This window comes from Haliotis asinina, chromosome 12 (assembly GCF_037392515.1).
Source record: "Haliotis asinina isolate JCU_RB_2024 chromosome 12, JCU_Hal_asi_v2, whole genome shotgun sequence".
NCBI classification, from domain to species: domain Eukaryota; kingdom Metazoa; phylum Mollusca; class Gastropoda; order Lepetellida; family Haliotidae; genus Haliotis; species Haliotis asinina.
This window is the reverse complement of record NC_090291.1, coordinates 53,001,607-53,016,747: the sequence shown is the minus strand read 5'-3', so window position 1 is coordinate 53,016,747 and position 15,141 is coordinate 53,001,607. Positions and strand designations below refer to the sequence as shown.

The following is a 15,141-nucleotide window of genomic DNA, read 5'->3' as shown; positions in this document are numbered from 1 at the left end:
TGTATGTATGGAAATAGCTATGTGTGCATGTATTACCATCGTGATATTGTTCTTGTAGTGTTATGAGCATCAGTGGTAATTATTGTTGTAATCACTTGGCTCCTGACGTTCGTTTCGGTACGATACCTTTAACACATTTACTCTGAAAGAAACCTGCATTCCCTGCTTCCGTTGTGCTGATACAATGAGGTGTTTCACATCAAGCACGCCGATCCCCTAACCCCTCGGGACCCTGCAGCCCGGCACAAGTACATAGCTTTGCAGAGATCGATGTGCTCACATATCTATTAATATTAAGATTAACGTGAAACCTGAACTCGAACCATTGAAATTATGCAAGGCATCGCACTGTGTAGTTCCAAGACATTGATTAAATACAATTCTTTTATTCTAAATTCCTCCGTCACCTGCTGTGGAAATGTCTCATAGCAGGTTCTTTGGCATGAATTCGTCTTGAGGGATGGTAATATGACATTGACTGTGGGTATTCTTTGAGAAACTAGTTCAAACATACAGGCGTGTTTTTAAGGTGTTTTGCAAAACGCTTGTTGACCTTGTTGTTGAAAACAAGGCATACTTTTTAAGATAGATTTACTCTTTCATATTGAATGACGCGTCATTAAACTATTGTGCATTATGTAGGTAGATTTGCGGTTGGAAATAGCAACTTATATATAGAATGTCAGTTGGCCTTCAAATTGTAAACCTTAACTTTCATGGACAGTTTTTCGAAATTATCGTTTCATCAAACAATCATATGGTAAACAAACTTGTAATTATGTAAGTTACATACATGTAAGTATGATTGAGAATATAGTTCAACATACACTAATCGCCGGTGAATCGGATGGGAAAACTTTGCTAACTGCATGTCAGTCGGCGTGAACCCTTCACTCTCTCACTCGTTCACTCACTCACTCACTCACACACTTACTCACTCACTCACCCGTGCGTCCGGTAACAACTCACTTGCATTCAGCAGGGTATTGTTCAGAGCGGCGTTAAACAGCAACCAAATGAAAAATAGGTTAAACCTTCCAGAAAATTGTTTACGAATTTTTTCATGCTACATTAAACAAATTTTGATCAATGTAAGTAACACGATGTACAATGTGACAGCAGGCTGCTCTATGCAGAACCATAAACCAGGAATATAACATCTCAGTAGGAACCACACCGCCCTCAACGTCATGCATCAGTAGATGTTAGATGAACTCTAGATTTCCTTAAGTGAGTATGTTTCAGGCCGCTTCCACATCTCATGTGCCGCAGGTACACCTCTCTGGTTAAATGTATAAGGTGAAAGATCTGTTGTCGGTGTTCTTTATTCATCGATCGTTTAGACAGTGGAAACGGTGGAATTGTACACAAAAGATATCTAAACCACCATGGCTAAATGCTGGGTTAGAACTCGGTATCTGTCCAACCTGAGTCTTGACATCATGTAGTAAATGACACGACAGAAGCTTCAATCTCCGTGAACATGCCGCTTGAGTGACTATTTCATGTTTATTCTCGATGTCTCTTGACTGATTAGAGGGTTCAGTCTGTAACTTAAATGGAAATATTAGCGAAATATATGCGGTTGATATACTCACATAAAACCTGTGGAATAATAAAAGGTGTTTTAAGCCAAATGCACATCGCATTAATGTTGTGCATTGAGTTAGCAAGATGTCCGTGTTGAGGTTGTCATTGTGAAACTACTGTATGGCTCGAGAAATTCTTAACAGATAGTCCAATACCCACTATGTGATATGAACTAGCACACACAGTTGACTGAGACCGAATGAAAATTGTTGCTAATTTGCCAGAGGGCTTCCCTCTCTTATGAAATGTTTCAACAGGGGAATGTACCTGTTATCTGTTGAAGGTTCATATGTAGATGACAGCGAGTACCTTAATGCTGTTGTTTCACTCTCGCTCCACTCCCAGCTTCGCCTTAACGGATCGTATATAGACGATTCTGGGCCAGTCGGACCACTGTCTAATGGTAAACGTGTGAACAAATATCATGGATAAGTGACAATACTGTCAGATGCGATTCCCGTGTTTCCGTGTTTGTTTGTGGGAATTCTTTACGTGCATTTGCATGTACTTGTGGAGGACGCCACCGGTAGAGCAGGATGCGCTTACCCCTGTATTAACGCTATTTGATAGTGATTCGCAAACACATGATAGTCAAATTTGTACCATAAACCCAGTAGTTTATGTGTATGAAATATATCAAAATGCATGGTCTGTTTCGTCAGATATTGATCAGAGTTTATTAAAGGCTGTGTTAACGTGATATTCAATCGCCCGTGGACGTGTAGGATCTATCTTTAATCAAAGTTTTGAAATCATCAGTTTTCTTTACACAAGTCCGGCTGATTTGTAGATCATATCATTTCGATATGACACCAATAGGGTATCTGAAAAAATAGGTTATTCTATTATATACACGATCGAGTGACATGGCTTATCTACATAACGAAGGAAGTATTATTCACGGGTGTTAAGTAAATTCTATATGGGAAATGTGCAAAGCAGATTGGGTCAGACGCATAGGTCACACATCATGGTGTTAGTTTCACTCTGTTGACGTTTTGTCGTGTTAGGTCCTTTCACACAATATAATGACAGACAGGCAAAGGACACATGAATAAAATGACCGACTCTCTCATATAATGTCATCTTTTCTATCAGTTCTGTTAACCGTTTCCAGAGCATAAATCTAGTCAGATATGGGAAATCATGAAAAAGGCACATCAATATTTTATTACGAAGGTGAAGAAAGAAATAGATTGAAAATTTGATGATTCGATCGTCCAGCCTCTACGGCATCAGATCTTAAAGCCACAGTCTTCAATTTGATACCCGACAATTCCTCACCAAACTAAGTCATATTAGTTCAACAAAATTCAATTTATCCCCAAAACATATCGATTACTATTGTAGAAATGCCGAGAAATCCATGTTTTGAAGAGCCTCTGAAACTCCATGGGCACAGAGACTGGTACCCCTAAGGTTGGTGTAAGATGAGGGATGGTGTAGAATATCTCAGCCACTAGCTCTCACAAAGGGGGAGGCCGTCGTGCATATTTGATACAAATCGGGATTTCGATCGCTTCAGCAGCTGCAAAATACCCTTATATGGGGAATGGAATCAGTCGTGCCTTTAACACTAGCGATATCACCGTGACATCAGATACATCGTCATTACCGGCAACGGTTTTACGACGGCAGTGAGACCATTAGACCGTGGACGCGAAACATCAAAGAAACAGTTATCAGAAATTGTGTTGTACCCGCCGGTCTCTGACTAATGCAATAGTTATGGGGTGATACCACTCACTTACTTACTCACTCATCCACCCAGACTCCCACTCACTCACTCACTCAATCAATCACTCAGCGAAATTTGGAAATCAGAAAATGGCTGTTTGTATGCATATGAGTTCAATATGTAACAGATGAGATATTGTTTGTATATTGACTTGTAACGTCAAAACCGCCATAAGCTTCAGGCAATATTTTTGTGCTAAAAATGGAAATCGATAGAAATTTAAAAAACAATCAAGCAAACATTAATGTGATTGTTTACATAGTGCTTTGTAACGGGCGGACCTAGGAACGCCTGTCATCGTTTATTATAGCTACACCTGGCTTTTATCATTACCAGCATCTCCTTAAAAAGTCAAATTTCCTTTTCTTTTGCATTATGTTTGAAAACCGGTTAAAGAATCAACGGTCATTGGGAAGAATGTTTACAAATTTATTTCTGTAATTGATGGAATGAGCGATATAGAGATAAAAAGTCATCTGCACTGTACAGGACTATTGCGAGTCAATATCACGTTCAAGAATATATTGAACCACTCAGTGCACAGCCCATGCCAAACTCCTTGCATTGCAGTATTGGATGTGGGTGGATGTGATTATGTGTAAAATATTGCTTCGTGATTATTATTTTTGCATTTTAGATTTTTGTATATTTTCTCAGTATTGGAGCAATGATGACGCATATTTTCAATTACAATCTAAAACTTTAGATTTTCAAAGTTGAATTAAATTTAAGAGAATCATGACATAGAAGATCAATGACACATGTTTTTACCGATTATTGATTAGAATCGATCGGTTTGTCAGCCGTCTTCTGAAGTTGTGTCAATAGCACTAGCATAAAATTTCAAACATGATCAAGCACCTAGAAAGGCTTTGACTTATTCCCTCACATGGGCCCCTATAGATTACCCCAGAAGTATCCTTTTCACATTGATTTTTCGTTCATTAACCTCATATTTTCAAGATCCTGAACGAAAGGCATTCCGTTGCTCTATACATGTTGAAATTTCATATTTTTTTTGTCTTAGAAGCTGAACAGCCTCAGTCGATAAACACACATAGCGTGTTTACCCATAGTGTGCTCCTATGGCCGCCAGTCTTTTAATCTTGCGAGATTTGTTCAGATTTGTTGATAAACTCAACACGACTTTATAAAGCATGTAACTTCCCAACAGGTATGCATGTGTTGGGCTGTGTGATAACACAGTCTACATTTTGTAATGCAGAGTGATCAGGTCAAGTGGTGTGCCATAACTGAAATGAGTCGTAGCTACATCGTGCTGGGTAACATCTGTCAGTCAACATAATCAGATGTTTTGTTGTTTGTAGTTACAACCAACATGCACGCATAATGGTCTGGTCGTATGATTACTGGCAACATAGACATCGATTTGCTTCGGAATTACATGTTGCTTTAAACTATTAACCTTATCATCACACATAATAGGCTTCAATTGATAACTGATTCAGGGATTCCGATTGATGTTTGAACATAGATTAGCTCCCATTATCAATCTGTTTTTGTCAACTCTACAGCAAGTGTTTCACTTGTGGTAGACGCATAACAAACGAAAGTCCTCTGGAAACAATCTCAACTATGTTCTACAGATAGATCGCAGTAGGATTGTATGTACAACGAGAGTATGCTGATTAATTCAGTCTGCAATTTCACCGTCTGTTCGTAATGGTAACAACTATAAACTGTGCACGAGTCCACTCCAGACGAGATATCACACTTTCATCACTCAGCTCCCCATCCCCTTTACCTGGCCGCTACGACAAGCTCTTTGTACCAAGGACTCTTACATCCGGGGTCCTTGAATGGGGATGTTTATAAGCATTTGACGATGAAGTAATATCGAACATATGAGTCGTGCTGTCATTGAAAACAGAATTATTTTATTGGTTGTTTTCCCAGCAATCGCTATAACCCAGTAGTATGACAGGCTGTACATATTGAATGTAGACCAGATAATCCATTGACGGACACCTTGAGGAACGATCCAAGCAGTTGGGATACGATGTCATACAAGGAACCAAGTAATAGAGACTGGCCTTTCAAATCTTGTAGTTCCATCTTGCTACACATATATCTTCCTGGGCACCTCTATTCTTAATCGGAATCGCCAATGGTTGTTATAGTGATGACGTCATGGTGTCCGGCGATGCGGTCTACGATGACATACGGCGACCTACTGCCATCACCTTCACTGTTGATGATGCTCACAAAGGAGTCTGGTTTACCAGACAATGCTGATTCTCAAGCGTTGACGTTGTATCGTGGAAGGGCAAGATGCTCACCTTTTCGCGAACATCATTGGACAATGATTCATAAACATATGCCTGCAATAAGTCCCAATCCTGCATTCGAATATACTTTTAGCAATCATTTCTTACCAAGACGGAAAGGGTTTATGTGTACAGGTTTGGGGTGGGTTTTTTCTATATATTGTTTAATATGTGTAGTTTAGCGAAGGTGAATTGTCTTCAGTCATCCGTGACATCCGGATGTATGATCGGATTAATTGAACAATACTGATGCTTGACAGAGCATTGCGGTAACAACTTACAGGGTGACGTTCTCGTCCCTGGTGTTATCAGTGATAATGCTCATGCAGGCAGCAAAGTGCCGAATAAGTACTGCCTGTCAATGTGTGGCGCATAACATTGTTGATATTTATGTTTTATATTAATGTTTATATACAGAGATAGACACATTGATAACACATGTATCGAACCAGGTGTATGTCAGCTGAATGTAACCGCTTGTACTTTCAGATTGCATGCATACTATTATAACAGGACTGGACTGATATTATAGATATGAAACCGCTTGTACTTTCAGATTGCATGCATACTATTATAACAGGATTGGACTGATATTATAGATATGAAACCGGTTGTACTGTAGTATTTACCTCATTATGCATATCCAGATCAGTTCGATACTGTAAGCGTAAAATCGGGTCTAGTTCTAAACGATTAGCATTGTAGATATATCATTGGATGAATCCATGATAAGGCTGATATTGACTTAATACTGGCCAGGGAGAGTATGATTAGATTTACAGTACAGAAGTGAGAACGAATTCCGTACGTCAGAACTAAGGCTATCCATCTGAAAAATCAGAATTTAGCTGTGCTTGAAGAAAACACAGATCGTTAAGTGGTTTCATGCCACGTAGTTCGTCAAGCAGAGTAGCGTTCCTTTCTCGCCCCAGCATCCCATGCCTGTGTTTGTAGGAACTGATGTATCAAGAGTCTATTCCACGCCACAATTTAGGTGTTTCTCCATACAGATCGAAATACTTTCAAAGAGCTCATGCTGATGTAACCGATGTGTCAGCCGTGTCACATGCCCTGCTGGAATCGCGGTTGCTTCATCGTATCTGGTGAGGTTTCCTCAAGGTTGGTATGGGCGACCTTCAGTCAAGTCCTACAACCGAGGGATGTGTCAGCCCGTTTTCAGACCGATGCCAGTAATTTTACAACAGTCTTTGTGTTTAACACTGTGGAAATTAACACCGATGGACACCTGAACACCTACTATGTCTTCACAAGTGAACTGACAAGCTCAAGGAGTAGGTGATGTCGTCATCGATCACACTGTCGTTACAGTTTAGTTACTGATGGTATGAAAAATAATATCAATCAAAACAATCTGTGTGACAATATAGTTACCGACTGTATATAAATAATATCAACCGATAGAATATCGACATTGCCCAATAGCTTTTGGCTGTGTGGTTTTATTGCTCCGTCCGTCATTAAGTACGATATCTATCGTGGGTTCACCAGTTTTGAACATCTAAGACCAGCATCAGGTCTGTATCGCTTATGCGATAAAGTGAAAAGTCAAAATATAGATCACATAATTCTGAAAGTGTCGTTAAACCAAAGTTGAAGTCTACTCACTCAATCACTCACTCACTCACTCCAACACTCACTCGCTTATGACAGCACTCATTCGACAGATGACAGCACTCAAATGGCAGACTGTATACCCAAAACGTCAACGTGTAGCAGATGAGATTGTTTATATCAGTGAAAGTATGTTTATTGTGTTGTTGAATACCCCGTGCACTTACGTGATGTTTGGTGGGAAACAAGAAGGAAAACACTGAGACTTGTCGAGGCTTGTAATTGTTATCATGTTACTAACATGAGAGAGATATTCTATTTATCTTCCACACATATTTCCGAATGGTATGAAACTGTAAACAATACCAGTCTGTATTTGTGAAAAGTTCCAGCTTATGTCAAAAGTGGACAGATTAATATGACGTCATAGTAACATATCTCACCCAAGCAATTTCTATTGTGGACACATGTTCTGGAAGCTACATACAATGTCCCCGTCTCACATCCTCAAGAACTTTCTGATACTGTTGTTTACGGCAAACACAGACCAACAACAATAGCGTTTAGCACCCCAGATCGCATCCTTGACTGTCAGCTTGACATAGGAGGATGTAAATTGCTACTGTCTTAAGATGTATCTGTGAAATTTGGAACTACTTAATTTTGACCCTTTGCTGGCGCCTCCTTTTCATCAAAGCTGACTTCGGTTATCCTGCGTTTAGCATGGCTGATGTAATCACGAACATTGTCACGAAAAACACTGTAGTGAATTTGTTGTTCTGCACATCAAACGAATGTTGCTGTATATCTTATGATCACTGTGGGTCATCACGTCTTTTGCCAATCATATTTTTTGCTGATGATCCGAGGAACTAAATAATGCTTAATGACGGCAATCAAAAACACATGGCTTTTTTTCATTACATAGGACATAATTGCTGATTTAGAAGGCTCGGACGAGGAGGTGCTTGAGAGTGAAGTGCATATTTGTATAACGCTGACTGAACCTCATACAGTAGTCCTCAATATTACATTACCAAGACTATCATCAGCAATGTTTGTTTAGCAAACTTCAATATTGTATTTTACGGTTCCAGTTTTGTACAGAGAACTAAAATGCAAAGTGGATTCCGGTAGTTCTCCCGGCTCATAATGATATCATTGTAGCGTGTGGACACTGGGATGTGACTATACATTTAATATGGAAATACTTGCATTGTCAGCATTCCCGAGGGTCTGGGACAGTCATCAGGGAGAATGAGAAACAACTCCGGTTAAGTGCACATTCAATTCCCATATCATTTCTATATTGAAACATACCCGCCAGAAACACCCGCCGTTGTTGACCATGTGTGTCTATCTACGGGTGATCTGGGGCGGCAATGAATATAGATATGGTAGTGATAAAGTTATTAATCTTGATCAGTGGATACAGGTAATTGCATTACGAGGTAGTTTAACAGGGCCTAGCCTCTGGATATTCGACAGACCTGGCAATGACGCTTCACTTGCAAACTAACTGTATATCAAGACTCTAGCAGTTATTGAGACGGTAGCATATATGAAAGTAGGTTTTGTGTTGGTAGGGCAAATAAAAATATAAAGCGTACCCTTTCCTAAATACGTTGTATCAACTAGAATCTAGATGATGCTTTGATTCACTTTACAGTACTCGTGGGATTACTGGTTATCGATATCTATATAATCTTCACAGTGAATCTACTGCTGTATAGATCTTTTCAGATATATATCTCTAACATATGGATACTTCTTGACAATACACCCGCTGTGTATTGTTGTGAGTTGATCACATTTTGTGAAGGGTGGATGCTAAAAGTAGAGCAAGACATGAACACCTGGTGACATCACCGATTTTTGTGGCCCAGTCATATAATTTTCACAGTTATTTTCCCCTTACGTCAATTTGTTTCTTAATATAGTCAAGATCGGGCATTATTTTGCACTGACGCTCAGCAGTAGTAATAAATCGGGACACTATCAATATTGACAAAAGTATTCCCATTTTGCTCCGTATTTCAAGTGCCTGGCAGTACGGTGGTCGATGTACGGGGAAGAACAATTCATTAGACTGAGTTAGCGGATCCTGCCACAGACTATCATTTAGTTCGATTGCATCACGTTATGTCAGTGTTTGGGAAAACCTAAACAGTACATGAGAATACAACGGTATATATATATATAAAGGTCATAGCCGAGTGGCATATATAATTAGACATTGTATTTTCGGTCCTTCCTCCGCCAAAAGATTGAATATCCTCATTTCTCCCTATCACTGTGACCTAAGTCAACTGATAGCCAGAGGAATGTATACACCCATAATTGATGGTAGCTAATAATAGACAATAACGTTTCTTATTCTCTATTAAAATACAACTTTGAAGGGTATACTTTCTGTAGCCCGACAGTTTATGTTAACTGAGTTGTTATATAAGTTATAAACCAACTGGCATTTCAGAGGACAGTAGAGGAATTATGTAAGCTTGTTATGCAATATCGACAGCGAAGCTCGCTATAAGCGATAACCACTGCTTGGATCTCCGTCTGTCCAGCAAATATATCCGAGGCCATCCTGTTGAAATAACACCTGTCTTCAATCAGAAAGGAATTTTATTGTAGAAGTTAGGTTGATATATAGCTGAAGATAGCAGCTGCACCCGCTATATTTATAATGAGGTGGAATGAGATGTCAGTTAGGGGATATAGACACCACGCCGGACAAAGAGGAGGAGGAATTTATTGGGGGTGATAAATCCTCGACAACCCCTAAATGGATAATACAGATGATTTCTGGCCTAGTAAGAAGACTACACACCCACATGAGATATGTATTCTTTCTAAACATTTCGACATACATGATCAACACTCATTTGTTATGTAAGTATAGTTAGAAAGGTCTTGGAATGAACTATAAAAGTGATAACGATTTTCGTTGAGCAGTGTTAATTACATCGATATATACGGTTCAATGTTGAATAGGGAACAGACCTTTGTAATGTGAGGCTTATACTTCAAATCTGTTTACAAGATACTCCACTTCCTAAACATTCGTTGAGTAGTGTACATGTAGCTGTATTCCTGCACTTCTGATTTCATCACTATCTCATCAGTATGTCATCTCTATGTCATCACTAAATGGAATAAGACATCTATTTTCATCACTGTTTGATTGTGAGTTATAAACACATGCCTAGTCAGCAACGGTCAATGCCCTATGGATTTACATTTCTTGTGGTATTTATTTGCCGTTTGTATTTATTCTCTGCTTCATACAACATATAGCATGTTGTTGACAGTGAAATATGTGCGGATTCTCAAGGGTAACTCGGTTTGACGTCCAACCAGCATTACTCCTGTGATATGACGGCTACTCACAGAGGAAGGAAGCCCAGAGGAACGTCTGTTGTAGACTTTTACCGCTTCCAGGAACCCACCGGAATCGGCGTGATGCTGGCAGTCCAACAATCGGCGTGATCTGGAGGGCTGTGCAGTGTTGAACACCTTCAGCAATATCCATATTTATTCATCACATGTTCAAGCGTCTATCCCAGGGCTGTCACCATACTCTGTCTTATTTGTAGCGTTTGTGACTTCATAAACGTGTGTGGGTTGATGCTTCAAGTAAGCAATGTCTATTATAGAGACGTTTCTATGTACACCAAATTGTCCTATTCTGGATTCATTGTGTGAGAGAAAATAGTACAACAATCCATGGGAAAAAACGGTTAGAGTACAATAAAGCATGAATGCACATCTGAAGACACCTCCTTGAACCTTGATGGATACACACGTGTTCAGAAGCTTGAACATTAAAGTGTTGTGATTTGTCAAGTCGAATACAGACAACGTCATGGGACGAATTATTGATAATTCTGTTTTTGAGATTCTTGGTACATTGCACGTTAGTACGTTTTATACCGAAGACCACTTACTGCAGATTTTCAGTAAGACATTGTTCACTCCCAAGTGGTAAACTGATGAACAATATTTCATGTCTTCCGAAAATGTCTATTTCTATTTTAGGATTTATTTTAGAAGCTCTATTCCGACGATGTTGAAATATTTCTCGTGATAACATCCTATTGGCGTCTTCTAACATGGACACGTCCCTTGGTAAATCAACAGTTCTTCTTATTCACACAACAGGAGTACACCCAGTCTATGCGTGCCACATACATTACTAGCGTTGAGTAATTACCCTAAGGATATTCTACTTCATTAAATATAGCAACAAAATAACATCTCTAGGTATTGATTCTTATATATATAAACTGACAATCAGATTATAAACAAGCAATCGATCTAGTCCCGTTGTAGTATTAGTATACGTAGAAGCATAGCTCTATGGCGCGTCTATGAGAACGACCCGTCTGGCAGAGAAGGGTACACGCCGCTCTTCCACCATAATAATCCCGTGCAGACAGAAGTAACCGCTGTATAATACGTTCTTTTTATAACCAATGTAAACAATTTCTTGAATATGAAGCGTCATCGGACGAAAGGGTGTTTCTAAAAATTGCTCTAAAAAAATTCTTGTAAATTGGTTTTCCTTCTTGGGCCATGCTTTGACGTTCAACTGTGTCTCCCTCGGTTCTAACTCACTTCAATTTTTGAGAGCCATTGATCAACGAAGCCTGTCTCTTGCTCACTGCAGTTTCACAATAATGGATACATATATGTGTTTCATGTTCTTCTGGTGGTGACTTTCGTCAGTGCAAGGTGACAGGTCGTTTAAAGAAACGATGTGAAGTGAAGCGCCATTCCAAATAAACTCTTAAAGATAATTACTGTACGTTTCATTTATTCCAGCAATCCAATAGCCTGGTCAATGGAGGCTTGTAAAAACGTTGGTTTGATGGGAATAAATGTAGAGACCGTGTTCCCCTCACTTCTACCTCGTGTTTCAAATTTCAAAAGCCTTCGCTTTGCAATCAGCTTCCATTCTATCCTAAAGAGACCCACGTCAGTGAGGCGTACTCAAGGGTAGAACCGACTAGGTTCATCGCCTCCAAGGACATTTTAATCATATTTATTTTGCTCATAGGTTTATGTCTCTCTTGACGATCTCCCAAGCCCCCATCACTAGCTGCTTTAACGTCAGTTTACTCTTCAAAACCACAGACGAGGGTACACATGTACATATCCTAATACAGCTAATCATTGCGAATATTGTTATTGACCTGGCTACGCCTTCTATGCTGGTCTGTGCCAAATAACGGAAATCAGTATTGCTCCAAGATGTCCACTAACGCTTCGCCAAGACTGTCGCTACCTGTCGTAAAGTGTTTTGAGCCTCCAAGTAGACGTATGTATCTCAGCATGTTTTGACGGTGAAGCATGATACGTGGTTCTTGTAGACTCTAGTACTGGATATTTACATTTGTGTTTGACTGTACATCTCCTGGCTGCTGGCGAATCGTTTATCTGTGATAGTCGGCATGATCACAGTGAAAGGGACCGCTGTTAAGGCTGTCCTGGCTAGCTAGATAGTGTCTAGCTCAGTGAATGACGTTTAGGTGGGTTTGAGGAGGGATATGATATATTGAGGTATTCATATCTTGTATGTCCATATTCATTGAATTTGATTTGTGATGACTTGTAAAGAAAATTTACCCAGATTGAGGGATTCTGAAGCTATGTGATTTTGGTATGTGTTGTATTTGAACTGTTGATGTTTTGTTTGATGTTTATTCCGTCTTTAACGTTTTATATGCTTAACTTTGTATAATTGTTATGCATGTCGTTATTGGGAGTAAATGTTGGTTTTATAAATGTTAATATTATTCTATAAATGACAACGGTGTGTTGCTACAATTTATGTGGATTGTAAGGACTCATTCCCGTCATGTTGATGAGTCTGTAAAACTAGTTATATCTATTGTTGTTGGATTATACCTTATCACGTCAATGCACACTGTCGCATAATGCTAATGCAGCAGCGAAAGGGTACCCGGTAGGATGGTCATTGTAAATGCACATCCTTCTTTCCAGGAACGAATTTCTTGGTTAGAATGTTCTACTGGAAATGATAACACAATTGTACTCTTGACCACGGTAGGAATATCCACCGTGATATGGAGACTTCGAAATTTTCTTAAGCATCATATCGTGATTTATGTTTCTTCTAAAACTATTGCAACATTGGTTTCTTATTCTGCAGCTGACCCCGCCGGATTTAATATGATGTCTAACAGCAATGTGGGGGAGCAGCTTTATATCGGGGACTATATCGCCCTGTACTCCATGGAGACAGAGGGATATATCTACAGTCTTCAGTCCAGGTAAGTCTTTATGACGCTATAACGAGGAAAACCGATGTTTCCATAGATACAAAGGCATAGTTACATGTTAAGTGATAATATGTGTGTGCGTACGTGGGTGGATACGACGTGGACCTGCAACATTTGGGGATATGTGACCACAATGTGATCGTTTCAGTGTCTTATAAGACCTCTCTGGAGCACTAAGGATACCAATGGATTTATACAGTATAACAGGTGAGTGGCCTTGGCCATGTGTTCTAGAATACTAGGAAGTACTGACCGAGATTCTTTTTGGCCTTATATACAGTGTATGTTCTTATGTACAATAAAGCTGTTTGTTTATAGTATATATGGTCTATCCCATATGTTCTATATATTAGATATATTTAATTAGTTGCATACCCTTGTTCCCTGGCTACTTGGGACACAAGTCAAAGCTGCATGTGAGGTGCTTACAGATATAACGAACTGTACTCTTTGGTGATCAAAATGTCTAAATTGTATGTGTAATGGCGTTATGTCGACAGCTTATCAGTTGTTTTTGTTCTCGTGGTTGTCTATGTTTCTGACTGATTAATAATCCCTAGGGTTATACTGTGATTTCTTTTCAAAGACATGTTGTATGCGTATTGATGCCATTTTGAAAGCATATCGGGCCCCTGATCTGCATACCAATAAGGGGTATGATCGGGTCCGAATGGTATGAGATATATAGACATATATATGTGAACACATGTACATGGTGTACATATGTGTGTCATTTGTAGTACACATGTACAGATGTAGAGACATGTCATAGTGTGCTCAGAATATCATTGCGTTAATGCTCTTTGCGATAAATGGTGGTGCCATTCTCACCGCAATCAGAGAGAAGCTTCAATATTCTGTGAAAATACGCTAATGTGGACATATTTACCAGACTGTTGATGTGCAGTTACCAGCACATAAAGATTTACTGTATGAATTAGCGTGATGACACTTGACATCTGGAAATTATACACTGCTATTGTCTTTCAATTGAATATGTCTGCGTGTTCTAGTAGGAGGCGTAGGTTACGTCAATGGTAAGACATACTCCGAATGACTGGTACCGATTATCTTGCAATTAACACAGTTTTCCCGTAACCTGAACACGCGTTAGTCCATGTGATACACTGGGCCAGTCCCGCGCCCGTGTGCCAGTAGGTCTAGCATTGTCGTTCGGGGAAATCAAAATGACATTACTGGAAGCGCGACATTCCCGTTGATTCGTTTCTCAGGACATCGGTGACATATAGACGTTGGCTTTGAATGGGTAGTGTAATGGTTCAAGTGCTTGTTCGTCAAGTCGATGGACCAGGTTCGAATCCCTTCTTGTGTGCAAAATATTACATATTACTTTCTGTCCCGTGCTGACAGTGCTGAAAATAGGATCAAAAATGACTATCTCACAGTGACTGGTAAAGAGTCTTTGAACCGTTCCAGGATCCGCGTAGCCTGAGTTTGAATCCAAGACAGGCCAGATTACTACCCTTGATATGTCATTTCTACGGCCTCGGCATTCACATTTATAAATAGTAACATTCTATCCAAATTAGTTTGGGTGTACATTCAGCATTATGCTCATCCTCTGTGATAATGATATCATTTACTTCCTCACGTATTGCATGTTTGTAACAACATGTGCACGGTG

The 15,141-nt window shown here is 39.5% G+C and overlaps 1 protein-coding gene across 2 annotated transcripts in view; it reads left to right on the top strand.

Annotated features, from left to right (window-relative positions):
* Nucleotides 1-15,141, top strand: part of LOC137257886 (inositol 1,4,5-trisphosphate-gated calcium channel ITPR3-like) — a 140,894-nt gene that overhangs the window by 1,704 nt on the left and 124,049 nt on the right. For both annotated transcript variants that reach the window (XM_067795379.1, XM_067795378.1), the window contains exon 2: nt 13,367-13,487. In XM_067795379.1, coding sequence (XP_067651480.1) covers nt 13,387-13,487 — 101 coding nt within the window. In that variant the 5' untranslated portion in view covers nt 13,367-13,386. The remainder of the gene's footprint in view (nt 1-13,366; nt 13,488-15,141) is intronic.